The sequence below is a fragment of the Trifolium pratense genome, linkage group LG2, assembly GCF_020283565.1.
Source record: "Trifolium pratense cultivar HEN17-A07 linkage group LG2, ARS_RC_1.1, whole genome shotgun sequence".
Lineage (NCBI taxonomy): Eukaryota > Viridiplantae > Streptophyta > Magnoliopsida > Fabales > Fabaceae > Trifolium > Trifolium pratense.
Window position 1 is genome coordinate 50,098,615 of NC_060060.1, and position 15,256 is coordinate 50,113,870.

General features: G+C 38.1%; 1 protein-coding gene across 1 annotated transcript; it reads right to left on the reverse strand.

The window, feature by feature from the left end:
* Positions 1-5,935: 5,935 nt before the first annotated feature.
* On the reverse strand, positions 5,936-6,954 carry LOC123904879. Its single transcript, XM_045954484.1, has 2 exons — positions 6,376-6,954; positions 5,936-6,100 (listed from the first exon to the last, which is right to left on the reverse strand). The coding sequence occupies exons 1-2, from the start codon at positions 6,952-6,954 to the stop codon at positions 5,936-5,938; spliced, it is 744 nt and encodes a 247-aa protein (XP_045810440.1).
* Positions 6,955-15,256: the final 8,302 nt, after the last annotated feature.

Genomic DNA, 15,256 nt, shown 5'->3' on the forward strand with positions numbered 1-15,256 from the left:
CTGACGTTCTTAGGTGTGAGGGTAATAGTGGCGCCTTGGAAGAATATTTGCGTAAGTAATAAATTTGTATCTTTTATTTGTTTAATGTTGATCTCGCCTCGTTACTAACTTGTATTTCTTTGCCTCTTTTTACTTTTGCAGAGAGAATGAGGACTATTTCTAATGAGGAGAGACTGGCATTCTTGGCTAAAGCTCGCCAGCAAAGAGCCAATCCTGTTGTCGACGTGACTGATCCCCTGAAAAAGCTGCAAGTGGAGGAAGCTGCTATGAAGGAAGGGCGGAGCAAGAAGAAGCATGAAGGGCGGATCCGTGTTGAGATCCCTGGAAAGACAGCTGCTGAAGCGGAGGGAAACGAGGGTGCTGCTCCTCCTCCTCCCAAAAAACAAAAGATAGAGAAAACTATTCAAAATGCTGGGGGTGCCGACAAGGGCAAAGGTGCGGCTTCCAGTTCTTCTCAGCCTCCTTCTCAAGATGCTGAAACCGCTGCGCCCCTTTCCTGGAGCTCCTTCGATCCTCTGGAATTCATTGAGAGAGGAGTAACCATGGTGGGTGACATGACTCGCTTCACCAACACTTCGACGGAAGACCTGAGGAAGAAAGCCTTAGAGTATGAAGTCAAGGGTACTCTTCTCAATTATCTGTTGACAAACCGCCAGGAGCAAGAGGTTGTGGAGGCGAGGCAGAAGGTGAAGATGGTTGATGATCACCTCGCTGATATTGAGAAGAGGTATTCTGAAACCAAGGCGAAGCTGGAGGATGACATTAAAAAGTTGAAGGAAGAAAGGGAGGGCGAGACAGAGAGACTGAAGAAAGAGTATGAAGAAAAGCTGTCTAAAGTTAAAGAAAGCTATGCCGCTTCGGAGGCTAAGCTCAAGGAGAATGCTGCTGCCCAGGCTGAGAAACTCTCTAAACTATCCAAGGAGAAGGATGAAGCGGTACAGTCTATTGGGACCTTAGCTGATGAGAAAGTTAGATTGGAGAGTGATGTCACAGAGCTTCAGCTCTATGCCGCCAACCAATATGACGAGGGCTTTTCTTTTGCTATAGAACAGGTCAAGCTTCTTTTCCCGGATCTCGATGCTAAGCGCCTTGGCGAAGCTGATGCAATGAATCAAATTGTTGACGGCAAGCTCGTTCCCTATGTTCCTCCTCAATGAATGATCTCTTTGTAATGATCTTGTTTCTGCCCTTCTGTGGCTTTTTGTAATTATTTTGTATGCCCTTTTGTGGCTTTGAACAATTTTGCCCCTTGGCTGGGTCCTTTATAAAGTTCTTTATTTGCCTGATTTCTTCTTTTCATAACTTTACGAATTATTTTTTGCATTACGTTGTGAGGTAACGCCTTCTGTCGTCTTTGTCTAGGAAACTTCGTCCTTGCACCTGTGACATCTTCTACTTTCTATAATAATTGTAAATCAATAAAAATAACTTTATACCTGTTGTCTTTTGGCGTTATAATGAATCGCCTTGCTTTGGTTGTGTATAAGCTTCTTCTGGCGGTATTGATAATCTCGCCTTTCTTTGCTGTATCTTTTTCTGGCGTACCCAACTCGTAAGACTTACAGGTAACGCCAAGGCACTGTAACCCTTGTTTAATAATATTTTTTTTTCTGACGTACCCGACTCGTAGGTGACGCCAAGGCACTGTAACCCTTGTTTAATAATATTTTTTTTTTTCTGACGTACCCAACTCGTAGGTGACGCCAAGACACTGTAACCCTTGTTTAATAATATTTTTTTTTTTTTTTCTGACGTACCCAACTCGTAGGTGACGCCAAGGCACTGTAACCCTTGTTTAATAATATTTTTTTTTTCTGACGTACCCAACTCGTAGGTGACGCCTAGGCACTGTAACCCTTGTTTAATAATATTTTTTTTTTTTTCTGACGTACCCAACTCGTAGGTGACGCCAAGGCACTGTAACCCTTGTTTAATAATATTTTTTTTTTTCTGACGTACCCAACTCGTAGGTGACGCCAAGGCACTGTAACCCTTGTTTAATAATATTTTTTTTTTCTGACGTACCCAACTCGTAGGTGACGCCAAGGCACTGTAACCCTGATTTTTTTTTTTCTGACGTACCCAACTCGTAGGTGACGCCAAGGCACTGTAACCCTAATTTTTTTTTTCTGACGTACCCAACTCGTAGGTGACGCCAAGGCACTGTAACCCTGATTTTTTTTTTTTTCTGACGTACCCAACTCGTAGGTGACGCCAAGGCACTGTAACCCTGATTTTTTTTTTCTGACGTACCCAACTCGTAGGTGACGCCAAGGCACTGTAACCCTGATTTTTTTTTTTTTCTGACGTACCCAACTCGTAGGTGACGCCAAGGCACTGTAACCCTAATTTTTTTTTTCTGACGTACCCAACTCGTAGGTGACGCCAAGGCACTGTAACCCTTGTTTTTTTTTTTTCTGACGTACCCAACTCGTAGGTGACGCCAAGGCACTGTAACCCTTGTTTTTGGTTCAGCGCTCACATCTGAGTTGATCTTTAAGTAAAGATTCAGAGCTCAAGTTTGAGATAACCATTTTTGTTGGTTCAGAGCCCGTAACTTAATCAGGTTGACCTTTATTGACGCAAATATTTTGGGATATGCAGGAAGATATAAACTATTAGAATTTTGAAATTCAATGAGCCTCGATAAAAACCCCCGTTGAAACAGGGGAAAAGAGTGTCTCATTGTTTTTTTTTTTATTTATTTATGAAAACGGTTCTTACACATCATTTAAAAATACTGCTAAAAGAAGAGAATGGTTTTACTTATTCTTCCACCGATAAAGTGATGCTCCGTGATTAGCTATAGTAGAACTTTAGGTTTGCTACGTTCCATGTCCTTGGGAGGATTTTTCCTTCCATGGTCTCTAGGCGATATGCTCCTCCTTCGAAAGCTTCTTGCACCCGAAAGGGGCCTTCCCAGTTTGCTGCGAACTTTCCTCCTTTATCCTTTCCCATAGGTCTTTTCAGCACCAGGTCGCCTTCTTGAAAACTCCTTTGTTTGACTCTCGTATTATAACGCCTAGCGGCTCTTTGCTTTATGGCGAATTCCCTGAAATGCGCTCTTTCTCTTCTTTCCTCGATCATGTCTAGGTTCTCTTCCAGAGCTCTGTCGTTCTCTTCCTGCGTCGTGGTTTCTCTGCGCCAACTAGGAGGATTTATTTCCACCGGGATCATCGCGTCCGAACCATAGACCATTGTAAATGGCGCTTCTCCTGTCGAGGATTGGGGAGTGGTGTGATACGACCAGAGGATGGGTGAGATGTGGGCTACCCAAGCTTCGCCTTTACTATCTAGCCTTCTTTTTAAAGCTCTTAGTATCACCTTATTTGCTGACTCTGCTTGTCCGTTAGCTTGTGGATGCTCTACTGATATAAAGGTGTTTTTGATTCCTTTGCTTCGACAGAATTCAACGACCTTTTCGCTGGCGAACTGTGTACCGTTGTCGGATACGATGTATTTGGGCAATCCAAATCTGCAGATGATTTTCTTCCAATAAAAAATTTTTACCTGTTCCGCCGAGATGCTGGATACCGGCTCTGCTTCAATCCATTTTGTAAAGTAGTCTACGGCGACGATGATCCATCGCGCTTGTTTATAGCCAACCGGAAATGGACCAACGATATCTACACCCCACATGAAAAAGGGCCAAGGGGATAATACTGACTTCAGTGGCTCCCCCGGAACGTGATGCAGGTTGGCGTGTCTTTGGCATTTGTCACAGTTTCTTACATACATGGCGGTATCATCATGTATATCTGGCCAATAAAATCCTGCTCTCAAAATCTTTCCTGCTAATGCTCTTGAACCGATATGACTACCACATGATCCTTCGTGTACTTCATTCATGATGCGCTTGGCTTCTTCAGTACTGACGCATAAAAGGAGGGGGGACGCGAATCCTCTTTTATATAGCTTATCCCCTACCATTGAATACCATGCCGCCATTTTCCTTAATTTAAAAGCCTTTTCCCTTTCTTTCGGGAGCTCATCCTTTTGGAGGTACCGGATAATGGGCGATCTCCAGTCTTCTTCTTCTATTACCATCATTACCTCTTCCCCGTTGATGCTGGGAGTTTTTATGGTTTCTTGGATAACGGTTCTATGGCTTCCTGGTTTTTTGGTGCTCGCCAACTTTGACAATAGATCTGCTCTCATGTTTTGTTCGCGGGGAACGTAGACTAATTCGAACGAATCGAAATGCTTAGCTAGGTTCTGCACCTTCTCCACGTATTTGATTAACTGCGGCTCTTTCGTTTGAAACTTCCCTGATACTTGGTTGGTTACCAGCTGGGAATCACTCATGGCCTTTAGCTCTTTTACCTCCATATCGCTTGCCAACTTCATTCCTGCTATCAAAGCCTCGTATTCCGCTTGGTTGTTGCTATCTTTGAAGGCGAAACGTAGTGATTGTTCTATCATCACGCCATCCGGTCCTTCCAGTACTATTCCGGCTCCACTTCCTCGCACATTGGAGGCCCCGTCAACTGAGAGTGTCCAAAACGCCGTTTTCTCTGTTGTTGGCGGAGTAGACATCTCCAATACAAAATCAGCTAGTCTTTGTGACTTAATGGCCCCTCTAGGTGAGAAGGTGATGTCAAATTCCGATAATTCCACGGACCACGCCACCATCCTTCCTGCCAAGTCTGGCTTTCGGAGGACGTTCTTGATAGGGTAATCTGTTTTAACAACTATCTGGTGGCTTTGAAAATACTGCCTTAACTTTCTTGCTGTGACAACTACCGCGAGAGATAATCTCTCTATTCTTTGATACCTTGTTTCTGCTCCCCTTAAGGTTCTACTTACAAAATATATAGGTTTTTCTTCGCCCTCTATTTCTTGAACTAGAGCTGAACTCAAAGCTCTATCCGAGACTGCGAGATATAGGTAAAGGGTGTTACCTGGTAATGGGCGTGTCAAGATGGGCGGTGATGCCAGGAACTCTTTTAGTTGTTTGAAGGCTTCTTCGCATTCTGGCGTCCAGGAAAATCTCTCATTTTTCCTAAGAGATGCGAAGAAGTGGAAACCCTTTTCGCCCGCACATGATAGGAATCTGGATAGTGCGGCTATTCTGCCTGTCAAGGTCTGTACTTCTTTCACGGATGTAGGGCTCCTCATGTCTATGATGGCTTGGCATTTTTCGGGGTTAGCCTCTATTCCTCTGCTGGTGAGCATAAACCCTAAGAATTTTCCGGCTTGTACCCCAAAGGAACACTTTGCTGGGTTTAGTCTCATGTTGTACTTTCTTACTGATCCCATGATGTCCAACAGATCATCATCATGGTGACTTCCCTCGGAAGTTTTTACTACCATGTCGTCGATATATACCTCTAAATTCTTCCCTATTTGCTCAGCAAAAACCCTGTCCATCAACCTTTGGTATGTTGCTCCCGCATTCTTCAGTCCAAAAGGCATGACGTTGTAAAAGTAGTTGCAGGTATTCGACATAAAGGCTGTATGGCGGGCGTCGGAGGGGTTCATCTTTATTTGATTGTATCCGGAGTAGGCGTCCATAAAACTCAGCATCTTACACCCCGAGGCGCCATCAATTAACCTGTCTATGTTAGGTAGGGGATATGGATCTTTGGGACACGCCTTGTTTAAGTCTGTGAAGTCCACGCACATTCTCCACTTCCCGTTGGCCTTTTTCACCATGACGACATTTGCCAACCATGAGGGGTATTTTATTTCTTCGATGAATCCTGCTTCCTTTAGTTTCTCTACTTCTTCTGCAATAGCGACTCGTCTTTCTTCTCCCACCTTCCTTTTTCTTTGGGAAACTGGTTTTGTGCTGGGTGATATTGAGAGTTTATGTGTTATCACCCCTTCGTCAATCCCTGGCATATCTGAAGGTTTCCATGCGAATAGGTCAGCGTTATCCTTCAGGATTTTGATGATTCGTCTCCTCTCCTCGCTGGGCAACGCTGTTCCCAAGCTAGTTGTCTGGTGAGGGTAATCGCCAATTTGAACCTGCTCCAGGTCTTCTATAGGGCTTACCCTTCGATCTTGGAATTCCTCCCTTGGATCCATATCTGCGCTCTCTATCATGTTTATGCCGCCTGGAGTTGCGGCTTGTCTTCTTTCGAATTTCCCGCTTGCGCTGGAAGTTCGGTGTCGTATCTTTAAGCTAGACTCGTAGCACTTCTTGGCGAGAATCTGATCGCCCCTTACTGTTCCTACTCCCCCATTCTCGAGGGGGTATTTTATTGCTAGGTATAAAGTGGACATGGCCGCCCCTAATGCGTTAAAGGCGGGTCTTCCTATAATAATATTATAGGAGGTAAAAGGAGTTTTAACTACCAGATATCGCACTTTGATAGTTTTGGCGTTGATGCCTTCTCCAAACGTGGTAAGAAGGGGGGCGTAACCCATTACGTCCACTTGTTCGCCAGAGAACCCAACCAGGGTTCCGGAGTATGGTTGCAATTGCTCTTCTGCTAATTGCATGGCCTTGAAAGCTTCCCAGTACATAATGTCCGCTGAACTCCCCGAATCTATCAGTACTCTTTTCACATCACAGTTCAAAATTTGGACTTGTATCACTAAGGGATCATCGTCGTGGGGTGCTACCTCCAAACCATCCTTTGCCGTGAATGCCAAATCCGGTACGTCTAATGGCTGGGGTTGACTTACGAGGTATATCTCCGAGATGGCTCGGCGTACATACCTTTTCCTTGCTGAGCTTGATTCGCCCCCGCCTGAGAATCCCCCCGCTATTGTATTTACGGAGATCCTCCCCTTGGGAGGCTCTCTGTTTGGCCCAGGAGGGTCTCGTGGCTCCTGCCGGGGAGCTTTTGGCACGACAACTCGCCCTTGGGCGGCGTCGTCAATAAATTTGCGAAGGTGTCCGCTTTTGATTAGTTCTTCGATTAAATCTCTTAAGCGGAAGCATTTCTCCGTGGAGTGACCTCTACACCTGTGATATGCGCACCAGGCGTTGTCGTCCAGCCCCATGGGGATGTTACTGGTTCTCCTTGGGGGAAGGTTTGCCAAACCAGTGGCCAGAATCTCATTTAAGACGTAAACCTTTGAGGCGTTTAATGGCGTGAGGTCTTCATTGGCGGGATGATTCCTGAATTCTCTTCTGGGCGGTTGGCGGTAGGGCTTCCCATGGTGCCTCTGCCATGGGTCTCCTTGGTGGCCCCCCGATTTTGGTCGTGGGTGTTCGGGCGCTCTAATGGCACGGCCCACGTATTCCTTCTCCTTAACGTCTCTTTGCCTTTTCTCGGCGTTACTTTCTTCGCCCTTAATATAACACTCCGCCCTCTTGTTTACCTCTTGCATCGACGAGGCTGGCTTTTGGGCTAAGGACTCATTGAAATGTCCCGCTCTTAGCCCATTGTGGAAGGCTGCCACAAACATCTCCTGATTTGGATTTGAGACTTTGATGGTAGCTTCGCTAAATCTGGCGAGGAAATTACGCAATGACTCGCCAGGGTTTTGGCGGATAGAGAAAAGACTGGTTGATGTGACTTTCACGTGTTTCGATCCAGCGAACTGGTGAATAAATTTTTTATGAAAGTCAGCATAACTTTCAATTGAGTTTTTTGGAAGGTTCATGTACCAACGCAGGGCGACATCCTTGAAGGTGCCGGCTAGTAATTTACACTTTAGATGTTCCGGAGCATTGATTATGGCAGTTTGTGTCCCAATTGCCATCAGGTGCTCCCTTGGATCCGTCTTTCCGTCGAAAGTAGGAAGGTGAGGGACCTTGATTGTTTCCACCACTTGGGCATCCCACAGGTGCTGTGCTAAGGGTTGTACGTCCATGACGCCCTCTCCCTCCTCCTCTTCCAAAATCAACTTCGCTTTCTCTTTCTCATTAGTTCTTTCGGCTTCTATGGCCGCAATCTGAGTTTGTAAGCGCCGAATCTCTACGACGGCGGCTTGCAGGGTGTTAACGTTAGAGTTGTCGTGGTTTTCGTGTTCTCCAGCCATGTGAAGATGTTTGATTTTTCGTCTAGTTGCTGTGATAGGCTGGGATCAAATGATTTTACCGCAGCCCCACGGTGGGCGCCAAAATGTTCTGGTAAAAAACGAGGGGGTTTGTATTATTGATCAAATGGTGTGATTACACTCAGTTCAATCCCAACAACCCTGGGAGTTTAATAAGTCAGAATTCGATCCTTCTTTACAGATGAAAGTATCAAACTATTTATAGACCATTAAAGCCTTCTTCTCCAAGCTAGGGTTCCTACAAATCCGGTCTTCAGCGCCTTTTCCGGTGATGCAGCGTGAAAGTAGGAATAAAACCTTGATCTTCAAGCCATGGCGGTTTCAAGGAGTTGGTTTCTTCGTTCCCAAGTTAATCGCTAAGACAGGGAAGGATGAAGATATTTTATTGTCATATGCAAATCCGTCTTATGGGCGTCGTCCGTCATTACCCACCTCGCCTAGGCCTTGTATCGCCAAATGGGCGTTTGGAATTCAATTGTTTTGGGCCTGTTTCCTTTCTTATATTAATTGGGCTAATTTGATTTTGCCTTTAGGCCCATTGCCCAGTCCAGGTAGAATTGGTAGCAACTTAATAATCCTTTTCTGATAACTAGGTTTTTGATTCACAGGTAATCCAATTAGTTGACATCGAAATATTATATTGCTAAAAATTTAAATGTCATGGGTCTCGTTCCAATTAGGTGGTGTTGAATTGTTTGAGAAAAAAATTAAAATCAAACACGTACAATACAACTGAAGTTGTCCTGTCAAGTCCCTTAAGTTTTAGCATATCAAACGCACCCTTAATCATGGTTGGTAGAATTACTTTTTTTTTTAAGAATCACACACTACATGAAAATCTCAATTTTCTAATAAAACTTGTTGAGGGATTAAGTAAGTAAAGCCCTCAAACTTATTAGGGGGCTTCTATGGTACATATGAAAAAATTCAATCTACCGGTACATTAGATCAATTAATTAATAATTATTTATTAAATCAAAAAATTAGTTGCCGATTATTGTATTTCAGATATAATAATTTCATAAGAAAAGACACAATTTCAATGTTTTATAAGCAATACACAAACGTTTTTACATTTTTTCATGAAAAAAATCAATATTGACTATTATGAGTGATAATTATTTTATTTTTTTTATAATTTTGAGAAATAGTATTTAGTTATTATAATATGTTAAATGATAAAAAATGATTTATTTTGGAAAAATATTCATTTACCTAATAATTTAATGATCTAATATATCGGAAAAATATTCATTTACCTAATAGAGGTCTGGATAGGGTTCAATTTGAAAGCGACTCGCAGGTTTTAACTGAAGCTATTCGAACGAGGAATAGTGATAATTCGGAATTTAGTTTAATTGTTGCTGATATTATCCAAATTATGTTATCGTGTATAAACTTTGAAGTGAAGTTTGTTAGGAGACAAGTGAATATGGTTGCCCATTCTCTTGCTCGGGCGGCCAATTCTTGGGCTAGTTTCCGTAGATTTGAGATTATTCTCTTATGTATTGAACATTTACTCGTTAATGAAAGGCGTTAAGTTTGTTTGATTAAAAAAAAATAAAATTGAAGGAATATTTTTAGTAAAGGGTAATTTTGGTAGAAACTCTCAAATATCTCAAATATTGTACAAAAAAATATATTTGAGAGTTTCTACAAATATATATATATATATATATATATATATATGTTTTCCAAAAAAAAAAGGTACCGTATATATAATATTTGAGAGAGTTTTTTAAAAAATATATAACATTTGAGATATTTGAGAGTTTCTACCAAAATTACCCTTTATTACAAATATTTCCTCATCTCCCCTTCACTCCATCTACTTCGAAACAAACATATCCTAAAGGAAAATGTTACTCCATCCGATCCTATATATAAGAAAAATTTTATTTTTTAGATTCATTGTAAAATTGATGTATCTAAATAACATTATAGTCTAGATACATCAACTTTACATTGAATTTAAAAATAAACTTTTTCTTATATATAGGATCAGAGGGGGTATTTAGTAAGAATTTTTTGATGCAAGAAAGAGACGAATGATACCCACAACCTAAAACAAAAAAAACCAACCGCCGGAAATTGAAATACCTTGAAATTGCATATATGAAACAAAAATATGAACTTTACAAGAAATTGAAAGAAATGCTTCAAAACTAGTGGTGCTATAAGTATAAAAAATAATAGAAATTGATGAAAAGCAAAAAAACACACATATTAAAACCCTTTTGTCAATTTCACAAAAAAAAAACCCTTTTGTAAAAAAAAACCATTTTGAAATTTTTGTAAATTAAAAATCTCATCACATCTAAAACATCTCATCTCTTTTTATTTTATTTTTTTTACAAAACATCTCTATTTATTTTGACAAAAGGCAATTTAGGAAATTTCTTTAATTTCCATTTTAAAATTTTTGTAAATTAAAAGAGTAATTTAGGAAATTTCTATTTAAAGAAGTCTTGAAATGACATGTTAAATTATTATTACATGTGGACCAATTAAAATTATACACCTTAACAGTGTACCGGTACACGTCCACATAAGATGTGTACCGGAGTGCTCACCTAAAAAAAAAGTTATATAGTGCCCCGTTTAAGAAAGTAAATATAGGCTCTATTTAGTAAAAATAGTGATTAGCTGATAAGTTAGCTTATAGCTGATGATGGTTGATAACTTATAATTGATAAGCTAATTGAAGTGTTTGGTAAAATTAGCGGTTTTACTAGTTGATAATGTAAAATTGTATAAAAGGACATTCTAAATTCATCATAAATTCATATAAATTAATATTTAAGATATTTGAACTTTGATAATTTAAATTTATCAATTCAATATATCATTTATATATTATTATTATTATTAAAAAATATTTTTTATTTGAAAAAAATGATTTTAAATGTAAACTTAATAGTAAAATTGAACTTCAACCGATAACAATGAATATATAATAATAATAATAATAACATTATACTAATTTCTTTTTTCAAAAACAAAAACATTATACTATTTTTTATCTAAAAACAAGCATTATTCTAATTTAACTTACGTTGTACTAATACGTTGTACTAATATAAAATTATATTGCAACCTACAAAGATAGGTAAATTATATCTTTTTTAAATTATAAAGATAAAAAAAGGTAAGCATTAATAAGAAAAAGAAACCATTCGTTTTATTAAGAATTAGTATAATTATTTTATTTTAAATAATAATAAATTATATAGAGTAAACAAATATTTTAGTTAAAATAATAAGAGTAAATATGGAAGAAAAAATGATAAGCTATAAACTCATAAGCTACTTGAAATAGCGTTTGGAAAATAAGCTATAAGCTAGTTGATAGCTGAAAAGCTAGCTGATGATAGTCATTATGTTATATTTTTAGTAGTAATTTAGGGTAGTTTTAATAGCAATTGAAGCCCAAAAATAATTAAATACTTGGAAAAGTGAAGTTACTTGGACCAGAAGCAAGAAAAGTGGAAAAAGCATCAAAAAAGGGCAAAAACGTAATAAACAATGCAAGCCATCGTACCTACGATGAGATCTAGCGTGGCGCAATGAGAATGCGCTTTAAATTGAAGAAAATCCGCAACAAATCTTTTCCATCGTACCACGATGACTTGTCATCGTAGCACGATGAAGGCGGTTGAAGAAAACAGAAAATTTGGAGAAGATCTTCTATCGTACCACGACACGATCCATCGTGGCCACGATGGGTGCGATGGACGCGCAGAAAAGCCCAAGATCCAACTGAAAAACTATAAATAGAGCTTTCCTCTTTCACTATTATTCATTCAGAAATCACTCAACAATAGTGATACTCAAGAGAGAGTTAGGAGAACTTTAAGGATGAGGCAAGGAGGGCCTAGGTGCTCCAAAGGCATAGTGGTAATCTTTATGCTTTCTTTTCCTTATTGTTTTATTATGGTCTTTAGTAGCTAAACCCATCAGGGTTAGGTCAAGTAGATGAATTCCCCTAAGAATGCTTGAAACATGTAATCTGGTTATATTCCAAGACTATTTACAAATTGCTATTAATTTATTATATGTTAGTATCTCTATTTATCGTTTTACACATTAGCATATATGAATGGCCGCATATTTTGCTAGTAACTAGGGTCGAATTGGATACTGTGACACATCTAAGACTTCCGAATCAAAGAGATACTATAATCTACTTATATGAGACCATTAAATTCAGTATCTGCGGTTAGGTTTGAGATTACGAATTACACATAGTTAAATTCTTTACTGATATTAGGAAACCAAGCATGCTAAAGAACTTGTTAAATTTTGAACCTCTAAAGGTAAGGACGCCCCTTCGAGGCTGAACTCGTTAAAGGTAAGGACACGAGATAACGAAGGCTAAACCTAGCGTAATTGGTTCAACCTAAATAGATTACAATAGAAGTAAGTAAAGTTATACTAGGCTTACTTTAATAGAAATTAATCGCCAAATAATACTTCGATAGTAAGCAGATATAGCGCTAGTTACCAAGCGGAAATGTGGGAGGAATTCGAAAGTACTTAACCACGAGTTCTCATTTGAAACTCAACTCTTTATTTCAATTGCTCTTTACTTTAATTGCTATTTGATCAGTGCATTTTAATGCACATTCTTCTACTATTGTACTAGTGTATTCCTATGGTTTAATTTACTATTTTCACTATTTTAATGTGTTTTTATATTTAAGTTTATTTCTAACTTTATTTTATTTTCGCACCTAATTTATGAATAAATAGCACTTTGACACCCTTCCAGTCTGCAGGTCATAACTGGAGCTACGAATATCGGATTGAGGCGCCGGAAGATGCGTTGGAAAGATGAGATCAAGATCTACAACTTTCATGTTGAGGCCAAAACCCAGTTCGGAGCGCAAGTGTGTCAAATATTTACGTTTATGTTCCAGACTTTATGAAAATAATGTACTTTCGGGTCAAACTTATGTTTCTCGACCCGTAGCTTTTTAAGCCCAATTTTCTATGAGTACTTAAGCAAAAACACAGCTAGGGTTTGATAATTGAGGATTTCACGCAAAAAAATAGAAAAGAAAGGCTGCTACATTCTCATGGAGAACTAGCAACCCTAGGTTGATCCATTGGTATACGGGAACATCGTTCATGACTTCTTGAGGTTCAATTCTTAATAGTAATTCAGTTTATTTATTTACTGTCTTCTCTAATCAATTCATGCTCTTTATTTAATTATGAAACTCGAATATAGTGATGCTTAATCTCTATTTTGAGTTATATATTGTGAGACTTTTCGGATTGATTCATCGCTTGTATGACTAGTTCGAATAGGAATTGATATATGTTTTTTCGCGCTTAGCAAAAAAGGGTTGGTCGAAATCTGTCATGATACAAACCGTGTTCTAAGTGACGCTTGTTCACTACTCATGGTTAGTTGAACACATTCTTTGCTTAATCGAATGAATTCGTATAAACTGTTTATCGCTTGTATAATCGGTCTTATAAACCAACCAAGGCATGAATATATAAACAATATTTTATGTGAACCGAGGATAGAATCATAACGAAGTTTTCCTAAAACCAATGGATTGATCGTCTTTTTATCAATTGAATTTCTAATACTCTTTCGATCTAAACAAACCCAAAACCCCATATTTAATTGTGTTATTCATTGTTCTTATTTTTACTAATTATTAAATTAGAGGTCCTTGTGAGACGACCAAGGTCAACTACCTTGTTACTACTTTTCTTAATTAAAACTTATTTTGATCACGAAACGACAGTGATCACTATTTACTTTTATTTGTCAAAACCCTTTCAATCAAACAAAGAGAATGCAAAGCCTTTCACTTTAATTTACTTTCAGCACATAAATTCCTAATCAAAACGGGTAACTTTGGCACAATCCATGTGGAGAACGATAACTTATTACTTTATTACTTGGTTGAGATTCTGTGCACTTGTAGAGCCACCATCACTAGCTTATAGCTAATAGCTGAAACACTAGCTAACTGAAATTAAAGTGTTCGGTAAAATTAGCTTTTAAAGTGGTTAATAAATATAAAATGACATAATTATTAGTGAGTAGTTTCTTTTTTAGAGTGGGTAGTTATTAAATTAAAGGGTAAACATGGAATAAAGTGTAAAAAGCTATAAGCTCAAACTCTACTTGAAATAACATCCGAAAAAAAAAAGCTACAAGCTAGTAAAAAAAGCTTGTTACGAAACACCTCTAATTTTTTTTAAACAAGCTTATAAGATCATATAATAAGCTATAAGCTAGCTTATTTGTGTTACCAAACACACTCATATGCTCTTTCTTAAAAACTGTTACCAAACAGAGATTTTATGTTATAAACTAAAAGCTATAAGCTATAAACTAGCTTATTCGTCTTCCCAAACAGAGACATAGTAATATGACATTAGAACTTTTGCAGTTAATTCCTTAAAAATTTAGAAAGTGTTATTTTCAATTTAACTTTTTTTAGTTTCCTTAACTACTGTCCCGAGGATACCGGTTAACATGACCATTAAAAAATGTTCCGTAAGTCAACATTGGAAATATTAATCGTTTGCGCTACTCAATGATTTGTCTATGAAAAAACTAAGGGGGGGGGGGGGGGGGGGGGGGGGGGTGACATTTAGCTAAACATCAAGAAAAGATGAGCGTCATTTATTTTTTTTTTTGTTAGATAGCTAGTTTTTCGCTTTTTAAAGTGATATAACGAGAGTACCAGCGTTCGAACTCCATCCTTGAATTTTACATGCAATTTTCCTACAAATTGAGGTATATGCTTAGAGGGACTTCAAATTTTTTTTTTTTTTACGTAGGGACTTCTAAATTTATTGATAGTGAATGTTGTTTTTACAAGTTTATTCTTTAGGCAAATGCCAACGAATGTCTTGGGGGCACTATTTAAGACATTAAATAGTAAGTTTTTTTATAGAAATTTTATGGGAATACATAAAGTCAACGCATTAAAAATTGTAGTGTTTAATTTTTTGAATAAAAAATTTCTTTAAATTGAATGCTTAAAGAGTTCCTTTAATAAAAAAGATCAATTACTTAAATGAATTGACTACGCACAAATATATTTTCAATATGTTTGGTAAAATATAATATTTGAATATCTTAACATAATTTTTTTTGGTTTACGATGGAGTTTAGGATATCAAATCCAAAATTATCTCTAGTATACTTTCTAAATTCTTCACCACTTAACTAAACCTGATCACTTATATACTATTTTATTTAGAAAAATGTTGTAACATTAGAAAAATTGGTATATAGTTTTCAAATCCACGTAAAGTATAAAAA

Bases quoted from the DNA above. Each gene is read 5' to 3' on its own strand.
- LOC123904879 (XM_045954484.1), bottom strand. From the start codon at position 6,954: ATGGGGCTGGACGACAACGCCTGGTGCGCATATCACAGGTGTAGAGGT. The intron at 6,101-6,375 runs GTAATGGGTTAC...CCGAACTTCCAG, and splicing joins TCTCTGGCGAACAAGTGGAC to CGCAAGCGGGAAATTCGAAA.